Below are 21,418 nucleotides of genomic sequence, written 5' to 3'. Positions count from 1 at the left end.
TGTGAAACATTCGTCCTAAATATTTTGAGTTATGAAATACTAAAACTCACTCAGTGCGAATCCATTATTACATTTATTTGAACAATATGTAAGTGCCGAATATACATAGCCTATTGCTGTCTTTTGCACTGGCACTTAATCATAGCTTTGAAATTCTCTTTGAATCCAGGCGACATGTAGTTATATAGAAATGGATTCATCGCAGACTTAGACCATAGAACCCACAACATCACTGTGGTTACATGTTCGTTAACACAGGTTGTGCAAACCGTGTCCACAAAGTAGGTTAATGAGTATGGTGCCCAAGTGACTAGGAAAACAAACACGAGCAACGCTAAGTTTTTAGCGGTTCTGAGTGCTCGTTTTGCACCGGACGCTTTCGTGAGACTTCTTGTATTTGTAAGCTCATCAACAACCGCTGTAAGGGCGTTCAAATTGTTCGTTGATGGAACTCCATGATAACCAGTCATCCTATTGCGGGCTGCTTCTCGTCTCTTGATTCTAACTCTGACCTTTTGGAAAATCATTGAGTTGATTATGCATAAACAGAGGAAGGGAACGGTAAATTGTATTACTGTCAATATCGAACTGTACATCTTGTGTTCATGGTATACAGCACTGCATTTGGAATGGGAGTGTTCGTGATCTGATGAATGAAATACAAAATGTACAGGTCCATGAACAAGAAACGATAATATCCAAGAAACAACAACTTTCATCAGAGCTCTACGAATTGTCTGCTGTTGCATATATTCCAATTTCTGAGTCAGGAGCTTGAGACGATCCCAGCTTAGGATCACCATCATAATGACAACTTCACAACAGAGAACTTCGTTGATAGTCATGAAGAGTGTACATACATATCTATGCATTATCCATCGGTATGAGTTCAATGTATATACGGCGAAAAGAGGCATACTAATACAGCCGAGTAACAAGTCTGTTAAGGCCAGATTGACCAAGTAGACATTATACACTATCCGTAACTTTTCGTCTCTGATGAACGCCAGAATGACGAAAGCGTTTCCGAGTATGGCGCTAAACATGACGATAGTGACGACTATACCGGCGATCACTACGGCATACGTTGGGAATTCCGAATACATTATGATGATCTTGAAACGTAGAATTAAGAATTATAAGATTTCACGTTTCTTGATTCGCACGTGAATTTCTTTATGTCTACCTACAAAGAAAAAATAATATTATTACCGTATGACTAATTATAATCCACATTTCAAATTCACGGAAGGAACGTACATGTACGAACAAGGTACGCCAAAATAAAATGTATTCTGTATCTGGGACATGGCACGCTTCATAAGGAAAGACGACCATCTTATAAATCTGCCAACAATATTTGTCACAATTTTTTCTTTCCAAACAAAACAAATCCTCTACATTAACATAAAAAGGCAGTTATTGAGAGTTAAGCATGTTTCTTTTAAAGTATTTGCGATTTAATCATGTCAAAAAAAAAAAAAAAAATCCAAAACAACGACTGAGTCTCATTAAATCGATACTATGGTTATCATTGAATTCCAGAGAACAGTGCAAGCTAAATGAAGGGTTTTTCGTAATAGATCAGATTAATATCAAAACATCGAAGCAATATAAAAACTAGGTAAAATATTTCTAAATCTACAACATATTCTCATAAAACCAACACTATGGTTACCATTGAAATGTGCAATCTAAATGAACGGGTTATCAAAAATATCAGATTAAAACTGTATTATTTGTTTGTTGGATATCAAAATATCACAGCAATATAAACAAATATATTTCCCACATCCACAACATGTCAGAACCGTAATTGTCTATGAACAATAGAAATATATATACCATAGTAGCAATACACAAACACAATAACAGAACACAATACAGTCAATACCTTTTTTTTCTTACCTTTTTGGAAGGGAAGCTCCATGCAAGAACTAGTCAGTAATGAATAAATCTGTATTTTTTGCATCAATACAATGCCTGATCAATCTTTCTGCAAAATACATTGACCAGGAGAATGACCGCTTATAACATCGGCTACTCATACGGCTGAGTTTGTCATCGTCTCTAACAACTGTAATATTTGGTACATATTATTTACGACCACTTTCCTCGACCTTGTACAACGTTCTGTGTATGATTTAATGTGCACTACCGGACCCAGGTTTCCTTATGTCTTAGTAGACCGGAAGTCGCCTATTGAGCCATTAGGTCGAGATTACTGTGCTATATACTTTGTACGTCAATAATTTTCACGGTAGAAAGTGACATCAACAACATATCAATCCTCTTCTAAGGGACTACTTCCAAGCATTATCGGTTTAGCTATTCATCTGGTTGAATTACAGAATTGAATTTCAACACGTTAGCTCTAAGTATCCCCAGCAAATGTTGTTTATATGTTTCCTTTAAGAAGACAAGTAAAAAAGCACAGATACTTAGTTACCACTTGAAGACATTTAAATATAGCACATTTAAATACTTCCTCTGTCAGAATCTTTTGATGATGTCGACTGTCATTGATGTGTTTGCCTTATTTGATTGATACTTATTGATTTACCTAAATATTACTTTCATACAAGTTATATAGTAAGTATTCGTTTAACGTAGACTATATAGAATATCAGAAATCCGCACTTATCCCTAGTCAACCTACTTGCTTGACGATGGTCTTTCATATCTTTGTTCATATGCTCCAATTAGCGTACTTAAGTATTTGCTGAATTTTTAAAAATTTACAAACGTAAGCCATTTTGTTGATCGGGTAAACATATTTGATATAAAACAAACTGGGTGATCAAAGTATTTGTTACATATATGTGAAAGTCTTTCGTGTCTTGTGAGAATTTTTGTCATATGTCCACAAAGTCAATTTTCTTAAGCGAACAATTGCCCCAGCATTATTGTATCATTGTACAAGCATGTTGACCTAGATATCAAATTGTAATGTCATGTAGGCATAAGAGGCACTTGTGTCACAAATATCTGATTGAACTAAAACCCCGTTGTAGGACATACTCTTCGTTGCCAGAACCTTAGTTCTCTCAGTCAGACTATTTTGGGTGAAGTTATCATTATTTGTTCAGGAACGCTTCAAAGCCACGCCTAACAAATGTATTTCAAATTAACGTTAATGCCAAATAATGATACTTTTGTATATATTAGTAAAATGTGCATAGATGTAAATTTATTTTTGAATAACTTTTGCTAATGAGCATTAGTTAATATGTACTGCACAGAGTGACAGGGTACTTATTGCCTTCTTATACATGCGTATAAGACCTGGAGAAAACTACCGATATTTGTTGCGTCTTTTTGGCGATTCTGATTCATGTCACACGTGTCTGTAACGAACTAATCAAACCAATTTTTATCGTATATTTCCATAAGCAACCATCACCAAGTTTCATTGCAACAGGCAAATATTCTCACCTAACCAGCAAACAAGGTCAATATGTCAATGACGTACCTTGAAATGAAATAATGAAACAGAATGAAATTTCATCCCCGCCAATAGTTCGTTTAAACGTGTTTCGAATTCAAATGTAGCCTTTGTGAGAAATAGACAGTACTCCAATCGCTGGTGTGCAGGAAGGTGCATATTACCTCTAATACTGTTTACATGATTGATAATATCTGAACGTGTTACTCTCTGAAGTATTTTTGTTCTGACAAAAGTAGGTTTCAAACCTCGTAGATGTCAGATAATGATTAGGAAAAAATAACCTGTCGAATAGAAAATCTGCATGAATTCGTTCGACCTTTTAATGTTCAGTATCACATTGAGCGTGTCACATATTGTTCTAATTCATGCATGCTTCCTATTCAATCATTGGCTTCTATTTCCTTCTCGTGTCTTTTTCTTAATTTATAAATTAAGGTTTATGAAACAACAGACAAATGAGTTAAGATTCATAGCATTTATTCTTACAACAATGTATGGCAACATACTCACAGACAGTGCACACAACCTAGCCTTCAATTGTGAAGTCTCGACGTAAATTATGAAGTCGTTAAGCTTAACAAGTGACGTAACATATTTTTCAATGAAGATCAAAGCACGTGTAGTATATGAACATTACCTCTGACCCTGTCGCACACGAAGTATTGTGTAAACAATAACTCTGTCCCAGTCGAAAACATAGACGCCAATCGTTGGAATGTGCTCTGCAGACATCTCGAGAATTCGCTTATGCATGGTAAAAACGTAAACTCAGTTTCAACCCTGAGATAAGTAGCGGGAAAGGCTTCGCACGCTTATTCTTCACATTTATAACAGTCATGGGAATTTTATATATCTTCATACAAATATACATATAATATTAATAGAGTTTTACTTCAGTTTTAACCGCAGATTTTCCTACATATTGCGGCATGGTCACTCCAAAGTGAATCTCAATATGACGTTAAATTGAAAGGGATACTGGCAAATCAGCATTATGATTGGCCCTATATTGATTATACTAACAATAACACATGATTCACATATTAAACACCTTATATACTGAAATGATTTTGTGAAATAGATGTTATATGTCAGTTTCTCGAGTTGTAACAAATGTTGTTTGAAGTTGAAAAATATTCAGTTGAAATAGAGTGATTAATTGCCTGAAAATGACAATTTGGTGATATGACAGTGAAAACACGACCTCTTTCTGTTTTTACATTATCGGTACAGCAAAACTTGTCTAAATCGAAAAACAGCTCATCCTCGATACTCAAGGGGTTGCGCTTACGTACGGCCTCTGCACACCTGCAATATGTCATGAAGAAATAGAAGGCTCAGTGTTTGCCACCTTTAGGATGAGACAATATGAATATATTTGTTCCTTTGATGTTCCTGTTTGGTCAGCAGTTTTTACCCGAGACCAATCCAACAGCCGTGTGCCTTCAATTTTGCTATGACATATTCCATGAGTGCAGAGAGCGTAAGTGAGCGTAGCCCCTGGGGTTTCGAGGATGAAGACCACAATGATCATGATCATTATATATTTGTTGATACTTTTTAAAACATTTCCCCCTTTTTCTTTGCGCCATGATCTTAGTGAAGCATTATAATTGGTACGGTAAATACAATATACAATTTTACACAGAAAAGTAATATTTCAGCACAAAGCATGAAATAAACATTCACCAGGTGAATAAGAAAACATTGATAAAATATCTACAATTCGGATTGAAATATATCAATGGCAATCGACTATGGCTTCCACAAAATTCCTAAGCAATATTGTCTTTGTCAAATTATCATGTTACATAGTTTTCTTAAAATCAGATGTTCAATAACTATAACGAACATTCTAGATCAAGTTTCTTAAATAACTATGTTTTTTGTGATGAGTTTATCTCTGCATAAGAGTTTTTGTCCATGAAAATGGTAGGAGATGAAGAATACAAATTACAAATCAACTTCCGAAGTAATCCGGTTCCTTCTTCTTTGCTAGTTGTGGTAACAACTTAAAGATTCGTTTCCACATTGTGTTAAGCAAGCCTTTCTCAATTTTCTCCGGTTCGTACCACGAAATGTCCCCCGTGTCCATTAATGCGGACACTGTCCTTACACTTTGAGCACTGGTGCTGGGAGTATCAGCTCTGTTTATGTTTTGCATATTAAACGGATCCCGATACGATTCCCAGTCTTTCTGCCAGATCTGCAGCACACAATTAACAAATGATATAGGTTAAACATCATTAGGGTATACACATATGGAAAGAAAAAGTTGAATTCAAAATATTGGTTAACTTTAATGGAAAAACTTCTTTTTCTCCTATTTTTTCTCAAACTTCTAACAAAGTACAATTTATATTCATGAATGACTTCTAAAATCCGGAACCTTGACATTTTTGGTTAAAATATATTAATGCAAAGTCACTATGATTACTATTAGAATCTATGTTTGTGTTCATAGATTATCAAGCTGTAATTATATATCAGCAAATTTAAACGTAGCGCTTAAGATTGATACATTTTCATTTTAAAAGATGAAAAAAAGAAGATCCCACTATTATGTCAACAAAGCATGAAATGCTAATTGCATTTTATAAAAAATATCTTTCTCCCTTTAAATGTATATTAAAGAACGATTCAAAAATGGAAACAACGGACAAAAGATTAGGAAATGGATAGACACAATTTGATATTACACAAAATGTTCAAAGGAAGGTGAAACTCAGTGAAACCTATACAGCCGACACATTTTGATGACTTAATCGGATTACTTACTGGTTTCGCCCGAAAATAGGACACACTTGATTTGCTACAATCAATCCATTGCACCATTTTCTTACGATCCTACATGACAAGAAGAAAAGAAAAAGACACAAGCATAAGAAAAATACAACAAATTAAAAAACAAATAAATAAATGAAAAAAGCTAAATCCAATATTTTCCTATTTGCAGTTAAGTGAACAATACGTTGTACATGTATATGATTTACACATGTGTGCGTTGCTTACGGTTTTATTAGATTGGTGTTGCTAGTTTGCTGATTGAATTAACTATATATTTATGGTTATCATTGTACCTGAAGTTTACAATATGCACAATGATTTGTTGTGATTGCATTTCTTTAAAATCTGTCTTACACAAATTTGACGTTTAAGATAAAACAATGAAGAGAAAAACAAGATTTTGGAATGCAGTTCAGTCAATAATATTTCTTTGTCATGCACACAAAGACAACATTCATTTAAATTGTTTTTCGGTGACTGTTATGGATGTATATATTCGGCTTTTTATTCCTTGCTCAGTACATTATATTATGAACATATTTTCTTTTGAAATATGAGATCCATTTTTTTCTTGGGTTGGCTCAGGTTAATTAGATGATTTAATGAGAAAAAATATATAACATCAATTAACAAAAAAAGTGATGTATCCTTGTTCTCTAAATGAATTGGATCAGTTATAATGGACAATTTCTGAGACAAAGGCTTTCCTGCATAACTGAATCGTATTTGCAGTATGTATTTATACTTTTAATTCAATACCGAAAAATACACTTTTTGGTATAAGTATTTATTTAAAATGCAGTTTAAAAAGTCAAACGACATGTGTATATATATGTATATACATCTTTAAGTATTACCACAGGCAGCTTGTGCAGTATTTAATACCACCCCCCCACCCCCACCCCCCAAAGAAAAAGTAAATAATTTTGCTCGAATTTAATTTTCTTAGCTGTGATCTGATTGTACTGACGGGAAAACAATACATGAAACATTAGTAAACTAAAGGCTAAATTATTTGCATTATGTCAAAAGAGATTTGAAATAAGATAAGAATATTAAAGAAGTATTTCCGACGGGGAGGGAAGAAGAGACTGAGGATGTTAGTATACTTCCTTATTGATATTCTCGGAAACCGGACACAGGTGTAGGATGACGCTCACTTAACAGCACTTAAACACATTTCACGGTAACAATGCACGTGTAAATCCCTTCGGTGATAGCTTAAAACGCTTATAAAGTAATGAAACAATAACCATATAAGCATGAAACACAAGTGTTGAGTAAAACTGTTGGTATTTCTTCTTTTTTTGTCAACAACGACTTTTGTGCATGTGTTTCTTTTGAATTAAATAAATATAAATAGTCTATAATTTTTTAAGTCCCAGTAAGTGTACCACGCATCCTATCACTACCAGTAAAAAGTCTGCCATTCTTAGTTCCTACAGTCATGACTTTATAATTTTGAATGTATCAAATCAAAATTGATTATTTAACAAGTTTTAATCCATCACTTATCTATCATTACTGTTCGCCCGGATGACGGCGCGCAGAGGAACGTTATGTTAGACGACACCGGAGTACATGAAGAAAACCTACGTATCAAGCATTTGTCAAGCATTTGAACAAATCCTATTCATATTTGGTTGGGATCCCCTGCCGTCTAGTACGCTAACCACTTTGGCAGGCGACAAACAAAAAGTAATTAATTCACTTACCATAGATGGCAATCGTCTTATAGCTGATTTAGGAACAGTCAATTCTATATCACTAAACTCCGACTCTTCGTTTGTCTCCTCATGCACTTCTAACTCCATTATAAAAGAATCCCTCTTAGACAATAACGCTTTTCGTTGCAGTCTTCTCTTCCTAAAATTAATGATCTTAAGAATATCATCGAAAGGTTCTGCTTTTTCAGTCAACCTTTTTTTAAGAAACTTCCAATAGTATCTTGCTGTTTCTTTCATTGATTCTGCGTCTGGTACAGGTTCGATACGCTTCCTGCTGCCGTAGATGAACCATCTGATGAATGATAGCACACCGAACCCTAACACCGAAATAACCACAAGACCGATTATGACCCCTACAGCGATCTGACCACTCATGTCTGTGTCTGGGTCTAAAGAGACAAAAGAAATATAACAATAAACAAGATCACGTAATATGTTTGTGAATAAGATTATATAATAGGATTAATTTGTCATCTGTAATATCGAAATCCTTATCTTGAAATAAACCTTAGAAATATAATCTAAATAAATCCACATACTAGGTAGAGTCACATTAAGTTATGACGACTTTCCAAACATGAATACTTTTGTATCTTCTGGTTAATGATAAATGCTACCCTGACGGTTAACCGTTAGCATACATCTGCATTTTTAATGAACCACAATAGTACGTTTATAATCTATTGTATGATTTTGTTTTAATATTTACACTAAATCTGTATTTGCAGCAAAATCATTATTATAACAAATGTGAACATAGACGTTTGTTTCTAGATATTACAATAAAGCCATAATATGCATGAGATAAGTGGGATTATAGAACTCAAAGCTAAAAATAAGAGATCAGCTGAACCTATATTCTGATTTTAGAAACCTCTCATGGGACGTTTAACCATTACAATATTACTCTTGCAAATAAATAAAACTTTTATCAGTAAAAACAACCTTTAGCATATTGTAATTTGGAAATATTGGAAAAGATGCTCTTTATCTTATGACAAATATTCTGTTTATTTCAGAGACCGATTTTCATTTACTTGGTACCCTCTCGAAATGTTACAATGGATACAAAAATAAATAAATAAATAAATAAACAAATAATAACCCTTAAACCATTTTTTTCGGTAGTATAGTTATATGAGGGTTTCATATAAACGTAAAGTCTCTTTGTTGTGTTTCATGAGGACGCATTTAGTCATGTGAAAACATCTTCTGCAAAATAGTCACTTTACAAACACTTACAAAAATGCAACTGTAGGGTTAATATGTAGTCTTTTTGTTGGTATTATATTTTATATTTGTACTTTTTCGGTGATGAATAAGTAATGCAAACGGTTGTTTTATTCGAGTGCACAACAGTAACACTTGTGCTGTCTCATTATGAACCTTAGAGAAGGAAGATAACAGATAACACTTTTATTCATAGACGAATCACTGGTTTGAGTGTTTGAGGAAGAAGGATATAACCGGTATGTCTAAACATAATACGTAGATACACGTTTGTTTCCTCACAATTTAAGAAGGTCAAACTCTACAACATAGTACACTATGTATGTCATATCCGTGACGTACTTCCTTTTGTCACAACAGCCTTTGTTATGTGTCATACCTTTACTCATTAATGTCTGAACGAAATAATGTATTTCATGAATAACAATACCATATCATAATCAAATATTTATTTTATTTTACTATTATACCATTCGAAATATAATCAAAATAATAAATTCAAAGTAATTTTTTTCATTTTCTAACCTCAACACAAGACACATTGAAAAATCGTCAATTGCCCTACACAATCAATCGTTTTCTTAGATAATGTTATCGGTAAACACTTCCTTGGTAATTACTTTCCAGAACACAAAATGCACGTTTTGATTGTGTAACTTGTAAAGATATTACCAAATAATGTTCGCATATAATTCCTTTATTTTCAATGTTTATATTATGCTTAATTCGTGAAGTCGTGACATATTGAAATATAGTGTATATATGGTATTAACTTAAAAAATGATAAAACATTTATTTATTAATAAAGATTTATATCATTCAATAAAAACCCTCATCTAGCTGGCAAGACGCTCAACTAATATACCCGGATAGGATGGAAGAAAGACCAGGGCCGGTATTCATAAAACCTTTTTCAGGCCTAATTTCTTATTTTCGTTATAAATCAATAATAAAATATTGTTTTTCCTTGATTCGAGAAAACCAATGAAGAGACTTACATTCGATTGCTTTGTTCAATGTTTACATTTGATTTTTTTTTTATCGTTTTACATGATTTAAATGAGTTACTAGAAAGTTGGTTTGAGCACAAACTCCATTCTTGAGCTTGAGCACTGTTTCATGAATACGGGCCCAGATCTTTCTAATAGAAATGGATATTCATTGTTTTTTTGCAATTTGCTTTTAGTTTAAAAACAAATTAGGACAACTTACCGTTGTCAATTAACACCAGGATTCTCCCTGATGAGGACACATTATAAGGCGTCTGGCCAGACTGACATACTTCCGGATGTTGTGTCACGTACACAAGCCTTCCTTGTGCCTCCAAAACCTACAATAGTTAACGAAGTTAATTATACTGATTAGTTGTACTGAAATAGACTTCGAACAGTGTTTGTTTCCCACAACAGTAAAACGATACGAAACTATTAATCCTATTTCTTTCATAAAGTGATATATGTGTATTGTATAATTAAGGTTTACATTTCAGTAGAATACCGCAGTTAGGACTACTCAGGTATAATAGCCTTACAGGAATTAGTTTGAATTGGCTATTGAAATAGAAAAAGTCACCTCGGTCTGACTATACATACAGATCACTAGGGTGAATCGGATTATCGCGTATAAAACCTTAGTAAAATTTCACATCTTTTGTTATAAAGTCCAGCTGTGTTATCTCGAAACTAAAGGACCGACATTTAAGCGTTCGGGAAAACCGTGCGAAAGGGTTAAGTTACAGAAGTTTCTGCTTTTGTATCATGGTGCAATAATTGCTGCATAGTTGAGTATATAACTGAAATATTCACAAATCATTATTTTTCCAGTTTTACGTAAAACACTATTCGACGATATAAACATTCATATTCCATCGGTGCCTAAGAGCTCATGTCAGTTATTAGCTGATATATTACATCATGTATGTCGCTGTATTATACTCATAATGCGACATGTTTTCAGAAACCAACTAATGTAAAATACTGCTAAAAAAATAAAAATAAGAACGAAATGCAGCAACATATTATTGACTGGTTCCAAACAATATATTCATTCCATTTCTTTGGGACCCATAAAACCGTTTCCTCGGAATAGTATTGATCTATCATCCATACTATATGTAGTTTTGGTTGGTAAGAAATCGGACCTGCCATATAAACCTGTAATTCCTTTCACATCTGACTTGCCTAAAAGTGACAAGTAAATCTCGGTCTTTTTATCTACTTAAAACCAACATTTCGTAACCTCGGGTCTGTAATCTACTCCGGTCTGTAAGGTTTTTAAGTACAACTTACAATCAGAACAAAGTAAGCGGTAAACGTATTGACATAATGTGAAAAATGGAATTAAGGTTAATAACTACTGATATTACAACTTAAACGTACATGTACATTATGTATAAATATTGAAATTATCATCAGTTAGTATGAAATCTGAGAAAGCCCGATTAGGAACTTAATGGGGAAAAGGTATAAATAAAAAATAGAAAATTTTAGAATAGAATGGAGAAAAGTCGTTAAGCTGATGAATTCATCAACGTTTGGTGCAGCAAAGTGGTTTGTATCCAGATCTTTGTAGTATTGTTAGCTTACTGAGATGCTAAATTGAATTTTCAAATTTTAGTTTTTGAAAAATATGTGTAATAGTATCTTCTTTTTACGTACAAATTCTACAAATGATATATTTTTTTTCCCACGGCATGCATATTATAGCTCCAGCTTCAAAAATTATAAAAGTAGTACTAAGTTAATACGTATATTAATGTTTAAGCTTGCGTTCCCTGATATGACACCCTGATATATATTTCACATATAACAAATAAGTGCTACATTTAACGTTAATAGGTACAAAGTACGCCGTGTCGGTATTATAAATACACACACATAACTACTCGTTGCTATGTTAGATCGAGACACTGATGAAAGTGAGATGTCGTTTGAAACGGTATACCATTACGCGACCACTGGCAGTAGTGATGTAAGGTCCTGAAGTGGATTAAGGAAATGTTAAAAGTGCTGTTCGACATCAAATCTGAAGTACCGCAGACTAATTATTGTTGGTAAACATCTTAACACATGATATATAACCCCTGTGTACCAGTCACGGAAAAATAAAACTCTTTCACGGTCAGTCAGTGCACGTAAACTGATAACATAATATCCTGCAATATGTTAGATAGTATTTGAAGTCGTAGACTTTGATCAGAGTAATTGATTAATTCTTGCTTTTTCCTATTGAAATAAAGTTAAATTTTATTCGACAACATGAACTTTTGTTCGCCAAACATATTGTTTTATATGTACTTCTAACTGTGCCATTAATATAAGAAAAATGATGTTACTTTACAAAAATAAGTTTTAGAAATGCATACGTATGTCTTCACACACTCGCACATCCTTATTTCCAATCTTGCACATCATTGTGACATCAAATTACATCGGTGGTGTATTATTTAAAATTTCGTTATCATGATAGCATGTCAACATCACTATAAGCAGGGAACTATTTTGAATAACTTAATATTTACGAAGCATGAGAATCGGTTCGAATTTTGAGCATTATCTATGTTTGTTATTGATACTTACGAAGCTTGAGAATCGGTTCGAATTTTGAGCATTATCCATGTTTGTTATTGATACTTACGAAGCATGAGAATCGGTTCGAATTTTGAGCATTATCCATGTTTGTTATTGATACTTCCGAAGCATGAGGATTGGTTCGAATTTTGAGCATTATCCATGTTTGTTATTTATACTTACGAAGCATGAGAATCTGTTCGAATTTTGAGCATTATCCATGTTTGTTGTTGATACTTACGAAGCATTAGAATCGGTTCGGATTTTGAGCATTATCCATGTTTGTTATTGATACTTCCGAAGCATGAGGATTGGTTCGAATTTTTAACATTATCCATGTTTGTTGTTTATACTTACGAAGCATGAGAATCTGTTCGAATTTTGAGCATTATCCATGTTTGTTGTTGATGCTTACGAAGCATGAGAATCGGTATGAGATGTGAGATTATTCCATGTGTATAAATAATACTTATATACATGAAGCATGAGGTTCATTTTAAGATGTGAGATTATTCAATGCATATAAATAATACTTGCGTAGTATGAGAATCGGTGTGAGATGTGAGATTATTCCATTCATAAAAATTATACTTACGAAGCATGAGAAACGGTATGTTGTAGGCTCGTAAATGGAGGAATCGTTATTGAGTACATTGAGGTAGGTAAAAGATCCATCGGTAAAACTGTACAAGCAGATAAACTGACCATTAGCTGAAAAAATCAAATGTCAAAACATAAAGCTTCCATTTTCGTTATTATGTCTACACTTCAACACTAGTGGCACTCACATTTTGTGTAAAATATATATACTGTTTCCATTATGGTTACGGATAAAACATTTCTTTTTAAAATTTCTTTCCCTATTTCTAGATTTTTTTATCCTGAACAATATATTTGTTTTAAATCAACACTCATTTATCTTAATTTTGCTAAAAACATCTATAATTTAGAGAGATAATGTTCAGGGTAAGATAGTACCTTTATATAGCAATAACTTACATGTAGTTGGTATGTTAGTTTCAGTATACAATACAGTATATACCTTTAAACATATAATTAAAAAGTATTTGCTTTCATACGAATAACTCAAATTTCATAGTTTTTTCTATCCATATATAGATGAAAAAATAAACCTAGCTTTAAGAACTAAATTTTTCAAGTCAGCAACCCACATGTACTTACATGAAAAAAGTGTCTCCTGGGCGCAGTCGGAGTACGTAAAAGACAGTCGTGTTGTGTCTGTTTGTCCGTCTAATTGTGATCTAGTGCATGACTTGTTGGACACTACGACGTCAAGTGTATTCTGAAGGATGGCAGGACATGTTACGGCAGCGTCCTCTACCGAGTCTACAATTGAACGTAAACATAAGAAACCAGTGTTGTTATTACTCTAAGCTACAAATACATACTGTTCGTGAACTTGTCCAAAGAAATATATTGTTTACCGCTTTTGCTATGTGGTATTATACTGATGTCTTATAGTCGGGACTTAGAATATTTGACCGTGACATTTAACAAACGTTTTGTAGTCCGATCACCAGATTGATACAGACTGTCAAATATGACGTCATCACCGAATCTACTGGATTTTTTTCGCGCAATATTACCAAACATAAGTGTTCAGGTATGCTATTATGTGTTTGCTAAATTATCTGAATTTCATGCACAACTTTTATATGAGTATAACAAAATAATAACAACCTCAGGATTTGGACAACACATATCTGATTTGCCCTGCAACTAAACTGTTACTCTCTTGTATCAGCTGTTGGCAACAACATTAGTTTCAGGTTCAATCAACTTTGCGGAATAATCAAGTTGCATCAGCACAATCTCTAAAATGAGATATTGTTTTTACTTATTATCATAATGATCTACATCAATAAATCTAACAATTTTATCAAAACCCTTAGTCGTTTGAACATCAGAGTAACTGCTATTACCGATGATAATGCATACGCTTTATATGACAAAATTGAAAATTTACAAATGTACTGGTCCTCATATTGTCTAGGAACACATTTGGATTCCATGTGATAATTTATTTCGCGTACCTTTATTAACGAAGATTTCATGTGCTCCGGTCGGATATGAACCTACTATGTTACAAATGGTGCTCTCCGTAGCCACGTTTCCAGTTCCCGAAAGTATAACAACCTCCCGCTGATTTGTGGTGGAGTCAATCTCTGTAACAAGAAAAGAGACAACGAAGACGTAATAAGTTCCATTCATAAAATTGCACTTTGAGAAAATATGTTAGAAAGAGAGACATTCATTTCACGTATCTTGCATCATTTACACACGGATTGTTATTAACTTAAAATGTTTAAGTTAGTTGGGACACACTCCATATACGCTTCAGTTATCATTTTAAATAATAAACCTATACAATGTGTTAAAATATTTGATCTGATTTGTTACGCAACAAATTATAGAAAGTAATCTTCTAAGACGGTGTCGATGCACCAACACTTGACTACTTGTCAAATGCATATCACTAACAAAGTGTGTTTACAAATTTCGTATTGTGTATTCCGTAAAAAGGGCGATGTTTGATGCACATTGTCAAATATAACACACATTCCTGACAGAGAGCCTAGACGAAATTTAGGTTCCTAAACAGATATAATTTCAATAAAAGGAATTTCATCAACTATTGTTTACATCTAAAAATGTGTTAATCAATTTAATTATGCGAATATTTCACGTCGAGATTTTCTTTCAAACGAAATAGATGTAAATCTTAAATCTTTTTCGATCCACCGAGAAAAAGGTTTATAATCCCGATGTGCAATAGAGTATCCTTGTCCAAATAAACTCCAATGTTGTATAACAATAAATCATGGGTGCCCCAACCCCACAAAAGGGGACGGAGGGATAGGAACTAATAAGATAATGTTGATGCCGAGAGACATTATTTGGAAATATTTGCAGTAAAATATTTAATGAGTAAATTTTGCCATGATTACTTTGATATCCGGGTGAACCGTACATACCCTCTGGGCCTCTTGTTTTTAAAGTAAATGTATATATTCTTCCCCAAAACATCTTCTCACCTGACTCGTACGTTACGATGTACTTTGAATCTGACTCTTTGACCATGTTCATACATAGGTAAACATCACCACTGACTGTTGTGAAAAACTGGACGGTGGCTCTGAAATATGTATCCAATGTATATCTTTAGGTTGGTTCAATTGAAGGCTATACCAATTTAAATCAAAGCATAATAATTATATGAACAATTTCATTGGAGGTTATACGAAAACACCTTTTCTTTAAGTTGAGACAAAGACAAAAGCAATGGTTTAACAGCTACAATCGCTTGTATGTCTTCTTCTTTCAAAAAAACCGGTAAAACCTGCTGGTGGATTTCTTAGTCTCAGAGGTTCGCAAATACGGTTACGGATGACTACGGTTATCTGTTATGAGTAGTAGTAAAGATCATAATTTAAACATATCATGCATGATAAAGTTTTAATTTGCCAATGTACCAGTTTTCTTGTTAATTTTGAAATTCGTATAATTAAGGGGTTTTATGAATCGCCCCTTCTGTTTCGACAGTAAGTACATGTATTTGTGATTTTTTTTGTCTTGGTTTGCAAGTAAAGTACATGAGATTGTTTCTGGCTTGTTATCCAAGGGATTTGTAATTTGAAGAAAGTACTCAAAAGAATGTATGCCTTCACGGGAATATATGCATATATTGAATATATGCCTTCGTTACTGCGATCGAAGGGGCTTTCTAGAAATTCGGACGCTCTACTGCCGAAAGAGAAATTTCCCCTAACATCACTGTACCCAAATCGGGATATGTTTCAGATAAATATCAATGTTCTTTATATCGTACTATCAATACCAAAAATGTTTGTTCATTTTTCATAAACAGATATTATCCACTTTTCATTTCTATTACAAGTTGGTTTTTCGGGCGCGTGGTTCTATAAATAGAACACAAAAGTTACGGAGGTCCTTAAACTTGCGTTACTGTAACCTGAAAGGGACACTTCGGAATTTTGGGTAATATTTTGGGATAAACGATCAATATCAGCAGTAAAATATGCTTAGTTCAAAATGGGTCCTTATCAAATTTCTTCTCCAAACTAGCATTAGTTTTGATAAAATAGACTTTTGAAAATAATATCCTAATAGATAGCGTTGCACGGCACGTAAATCAGGAAAGTTTTGTTTTGGTAATTATTCTTATCTTTGAATTGTCCATGTTACGATAATAAGCATCCAATAACGCTTATATACAGTTAAATTGTCATAAAAATATTACCATAAGTGTCCCGTTTTGGGTACTGTCCCGATTAGGGTATAGTGACGTTAGCTGAGGCAAGTAACACAGCTTCAACACTATGTGCAATAATGCATTGCCATTACTTTTGTAACAGTTATTCCTGATTTGTCAGTAAAGGGCATGTGGAATATTGAACGTTTTAAATGTAATATAAATGACAACTTACTTTGCGATATACCTATCTCCCGTACCGTCGAATTCGCACGTGTAATTTTGCGTGCCAATGAGCGTGGCTCCACTGATGAAACCTTGAATGGCGGAGTTCTCAAATGTAAGTATTCCATTTGAGGACGAGTACCAATCCCCTCTCAGATCTGTCGGGTAGGTGCATACAGCATCTGTGGTGAGATATTAGATTTAAAGTTAGTGATGTTGTAAGATTAACAAGGAAAAACTCAATATTTTCTTCATGTGTATTATACATATTAAACCTTTGAAATGTACTAGAGATATTGCCCCAATTTCTTAGCAAGCATAATCTAGTAAGTAATCTACCATGACAGTGCCTTTCAAATACATACATAACTAAATGTAACATTAACAATAGGTATTTACAAGTTTCGTACTGTGTATTCCTTAAGAAAATCGATGTTTGCATGCAGTCTGAAATATAACAAAAATTCAAGACTCAGAACCTAGGCGAAATGTAGGTTCCTTTTCACATAATTTTAAAACGTTATTTCGTCAACCATTGCTTACATCTTGTTTTTTGTTAATAAATTTAATCATGCGAATAATTGCTTCCGACAATTTCCTTCAAACGAAAAACGAGAATTTGAATTTGCCGAACAATAAAAAACGGGTGTAACATATAGTTTTTTCATACTTTGAAAACATTTTCACGGGATTATCGAAATTCGAATATATTGTCCTACATGTAGCAGCGTGCAACATATGCTTCAATGGAAGTATTTTACATACTATCGTCGAAGTCAAAGATGCAGTTCAATCCTTAACTATTGGGGTTGTCAAACCGGACGAATTTTAATAATCGGTTATTCAATTATTTTTTAGACCGAGTAACCGGTTAATCAGTCAGTTTGGTTATCAAACAATAAACAGCAATAAATGCATAGTATGCTCAGCTAATGTTCTATTCATAAAAGTGTCTATTTGTGTAGTCTTATCCGTAAAGGTCATAATGTTGGAGACAATCATGATTTCATATTTATTTGAAACTATTTATTCTTCTCATTTTATTTGCTGAGGACCTAAGGCCAGAAACGTTCGGGAGGAGTAACTTTTTCCTGCAGAATCTTTTATCAATATACCTATTGACGACAAACTCATGTCTTTTTACAGTTACAAAGAAAGTCTGCATTCGTGGTCAAAGGGAGTTTACCGAGTTTGATAAGGATTTTTCTCTAAACTTAAGTCAAGGTACAATGTATAGAGAGAAAGGTTAAACGTTTGTTTTTAGGTGAAAAATGTGTATACTTATATTGTTGCTAATTTCGATACACAAAGCTGAAGGGCAGATTAAAGTTTTGTTAGCGTGTGAGAACACTGGTAAAGCAATTTAGCCAACAAAAGTCAAATCTGATTCTTAAACAATTCTTTCCTTAGTACCATATTGTAGAACAATGATTAGTTATAATACTAATCGTAAAACCGGTATTTAAATAACTAATCCATGCCAAAAATTATCAGTTAACATATATTTCATAATGCATTGTGTATACATGTTTATAAAATTATAATGTTCTTATTAAGTATTTGTTTGTTTCTGTGCCTTTTATTACCAAACTAAAGGCGTTTTCACAGGAAATATCTATTTACAGTTTTGAATTGCTGTCAACAGCCAGAGGTAAAGTTGTAGTTTGTGGTTTGATCTGCTTTGTGCTGAAGTCTACAATATATTTGGAACATTTCAGACAGGGGTTTTTCATGCTTTTGATCTCAAGTATCGATGGTAATTCATCATTGGTCATATGATTAGAATCAGTATTACATTGATTGGCTTTCTGCATATACAAACTTTTCAAGTAGATGTTTCTTCTTTTCTTATTTCAAGTAGTTATTTGATATGATAAAGGCAGTAATCAGTTGATCACATTTTTTTTGTTGTGTATTTAAAAGGCATACTCAGTGAAACGATGTTTTAGTAGTTTTGAATATCTGCTATCCAGGGAATAAGTTGTAGAAAGTGTTTTGATTTTTGCTTGAGACAGGTTTCTTGTTATGTTGATCTGAAGACCACTCAAATGGACGAAAAGGCCATATGATACAGTAAACATTTTTCTTTGATTTTCTTTTTTAAATAGTTGCTTTAACGTTTCATGTTTTTAGTGCTCTGATAATGACAATAAAACATTGAATATGAACACAGTTACAAAACATATTCTGTATTCTATGTTTCTGAATTATTTTCTTCAAGATGTATTACAAATATTATAACAAGTATTATTAGATCAACTGTATATATGTGTGGAGCATTAACGTTAAAAAAAATAAGGCTGAAATTTGTAATATAAGCGTATAATATTCTATTGACATTCGAAATCTATCTAACGATATACTAAGATATTAGGTTATATTCGAATAAAAGGCAGTGATGGAACGAAATGACATTATACTTTGCGGAACAGAAGTTTTTAACGTCATCATTTTATAATTGGACACTTCATAATTTAAAATGTTAAGCATGAATAATCATGAAAATTGTAATAGTTTATATAATTCGATTATCAAAATTTCTTTACAAAATCTCTTACCTGAATGAAGGACGTATTTCCCATAAACCAACAGAATAATCCATCTCCCGATCGTCATAATAAACCAACGATTTTTACAACATTCTACATATTATCAATAGGATATTCCAGTTTATATGACGTAACGTAATGAAAAATAAAACATTTTCGACATATCCAATATGCAATGTACATAGGTCTTACATTTATCAAACCAAGCATTTCATTTTGCTTTCTAGATGTGGAAATCAAAACCGAAATATTGTTGGATGATTTCCAGAAGTGTAACTTAATAGATTACACAGGTTTTACTGTTTCGAATAATGGAATGTATTAAGAAAAATAAGCATTGAGATCGGATCAACGATTTGTGTTGCGCTTAGTGGTATGTGTAGGTGTATAAAGACATGTAGTATTATCTCGAGCAGTGACTTGAATTGTCCTGGATTATCGCCCTTAGTTTCCGTCGAGCTACAAACAGTGAACGTCCTTAAGCGTATCAAATGTGCATGATTTGAAGTGGGTTTGCTGTAACGAACCTCGAAGCAATCTGTCCGGTGATGTAGATGACTAGCAACACCCATGATATTTGTGACGAACGTACGGACAGACAGACTTGGTAACACCAATAAACTAATTAGCTGTGTTTTGGCGTTGTATTGCAATTGTGTCACGTTTGACGTATGATTGTGTTCAGCGTGCTGCGTTTGTGGAACTATTTTACGTTCGTGTTAATTGTTTAATATGTTGGATTGACATTTTAAAATATTCTGTAACTAAACGAAATATTTCGTGTTAAGAAAGTTTCCAAATCAAACAAACTAAGGTGCGTACTTGACTTGTGTTACCAAGTCTGTCCATGCGCAAGTCCTTTACAAGACTTTTACAAGTACTTTTAAAGTATGCCTACTGACTTACTGACATCCATAGACCACAATGATGGATCTATATGACCCTAAGCGATAAACAATTATAACATACAACTTGAGCTCATCATAATGATAATTTAACATGATACAGAGTATTTTGTAGGCCTGAAATTACCTAATCCATTCTACATATCGGGTAGTAATATTATTGTTAACGGGATCAATATTGTTTATCGTATATATTGAGATATGACTATCGTAAATAAAATAAATAGATATCCATCAAAATTCTATTTGAATAATCGCCCGATCAACATGATGAATCACTGAGAAAATTGGACGTTTATACAGAAAACCTCGGCAGACGTAAGACGAAGTGTGGATTCGCATACGGAGTTTGCAATACGTAGAAAGCATTTGCAATAAGTCGTGTATTGTTCACTACAAATATCATGTTTATGAAAAATACATTGTGTAAATAGCCAATTAGGTGTGATTGAGTAAGATCTTGTAATATATATAATTAAATGTACATGTAATTAAGCTCAAAACAATACGTGAGAAAACATTATGACTTTCGAACACACATTTTCAAATATTTTGTTTTGCTTCCTACCTTTATAAAGTGTTTTTTCAATAGACATATTATAAGTATATTATGACTGATGAACGTATAGTTTGCAATATCATTCCAGTTTTTAAAAGCTCGATCCATACTTCAACATTAAGGAAAAGAGATTCACCTCCGTAGTCCAAGGACAATGACCATATAATCATTACTAACCGATGATC

General features: G+C 33.2%; 2 protein-coding genes across 3 annotated transcripts; both read right to left on the bottom strand.

Annotated features, from left to right (window-relative positions):
- Positions 1-60: 60 nt before the first annotated feature.
- On the bottom strand, positions 61-2,149 carry LOC110466722 (octopamine receptor 1-like). 2 transcript variants are annotated; one of them, XM_021523434.1, is made up of 2 exons: positions 1,895-2,149; positions 61-1,186 (listed from the first exon to the last, which is right to left on the bottom strand). In XM_021523434.1, exon 2 carries the CDS (start codon positions 1,104-1,106, stop codon positions 111-113), a length of 996 nt encoding a protein of 331 aa, XP_021379109.1. In that variant the 5' UTR covers positions 1,107-1,186; positions 1,895-2,149; the 3' UTR covers positions 61-110. The 2 variants fall into 2 exon arrangements, with proteins under 2 accessions (XP_021379109.1, XP_021379108.1); XM_021523433.1 differs by having other exon boundaries at positions 1,909-2,149.
- A 1,769-nt stretch (positions 2,150-3,918) lies between these two features.
- On the bottom strand, positions 3,919-19,894 carry LOC110466726. Its single transcript, XM_021523441.1, has 10 exons — positions 19,779-19,894; positions 17,231-17,402; positions 15,818-15,918; positions 14,816-14,947; positions 13,944-14,108; positions 13,357-13,472; positions 10,405-10,522; positions 7,951-8,351; positions 6,227-6,295; positions 3,919-5,654 (listed from the first exon to the last, which is right to left on the bottom strand). Exons 1-10 carry the CDS (start codon positions 19,834-19,836, stop codon positions 5,409-5,411), a joined length of 1,578 nt encoding a protein of 525 aa, XP_021379116.1. The 5' UTR covers positions 19,837-19,894; the 3' UTR covers positions 3,919-5,408.
- Between the last annotated feature and the right edge of the window lie 1,524 nt (positions 19,895-21,418).

Source organism: Mizuhopecten yessoensis, unplaced genomic scaffold (assembly GCF_002113885.1).
Source record: "Mizuhopecten yessoensis strain PY_sf001 unplaced genomic scaffold, ASM211388v2 scaffold11143, whole genome shotgun sequence".
Lineage (NCBI taxonomy): Eukaryota > Metazoa > Mollusca > Bivalvia > Pectinida > Pectinidae > Mizuhopecten > Mizuhopecten yessoensis.
Note: the sequence above shows the minus strand (reverse complement) of the source record. Positions and strands in the feature narration are given on the sequence as shown.

What these genes read in the sequence shown, in the direction of transcription:
- LOC110466722 (XM_021523434.1), bottom strand. Translation starts at nt 1,106, where the DNA reads ATGTATTCGGAATTCCCAACGTATGCCGTAGTGATCGCCGGTATAGTC.
- LOC110466726 (XM_021523441.1), bottom strand. Translation starts at nt 19,836, where the DNA reads ATGACGATCGGGAGATGGATTATTCTGTTGGTTTATGGGAAATACGTC. An exon ending in TAAGACGATTGCCATCTATG is followed by an intron (nt 6,296 to 7,950) that starts GTAAGTGAATTA and finishes CTTGTCATGTAG; the next exon opens with GATCGTAAGAAAATGGTGCA. An exon ending in CCTATTTTCGGGCGAAACCA is followed by an intron (nt 5,655 to 6,226) that starts GTAAGTAATCCG and finishes TGTGTGCTGCAG; the next exon opens with ATCTGGCAGAAAGACTGGGA.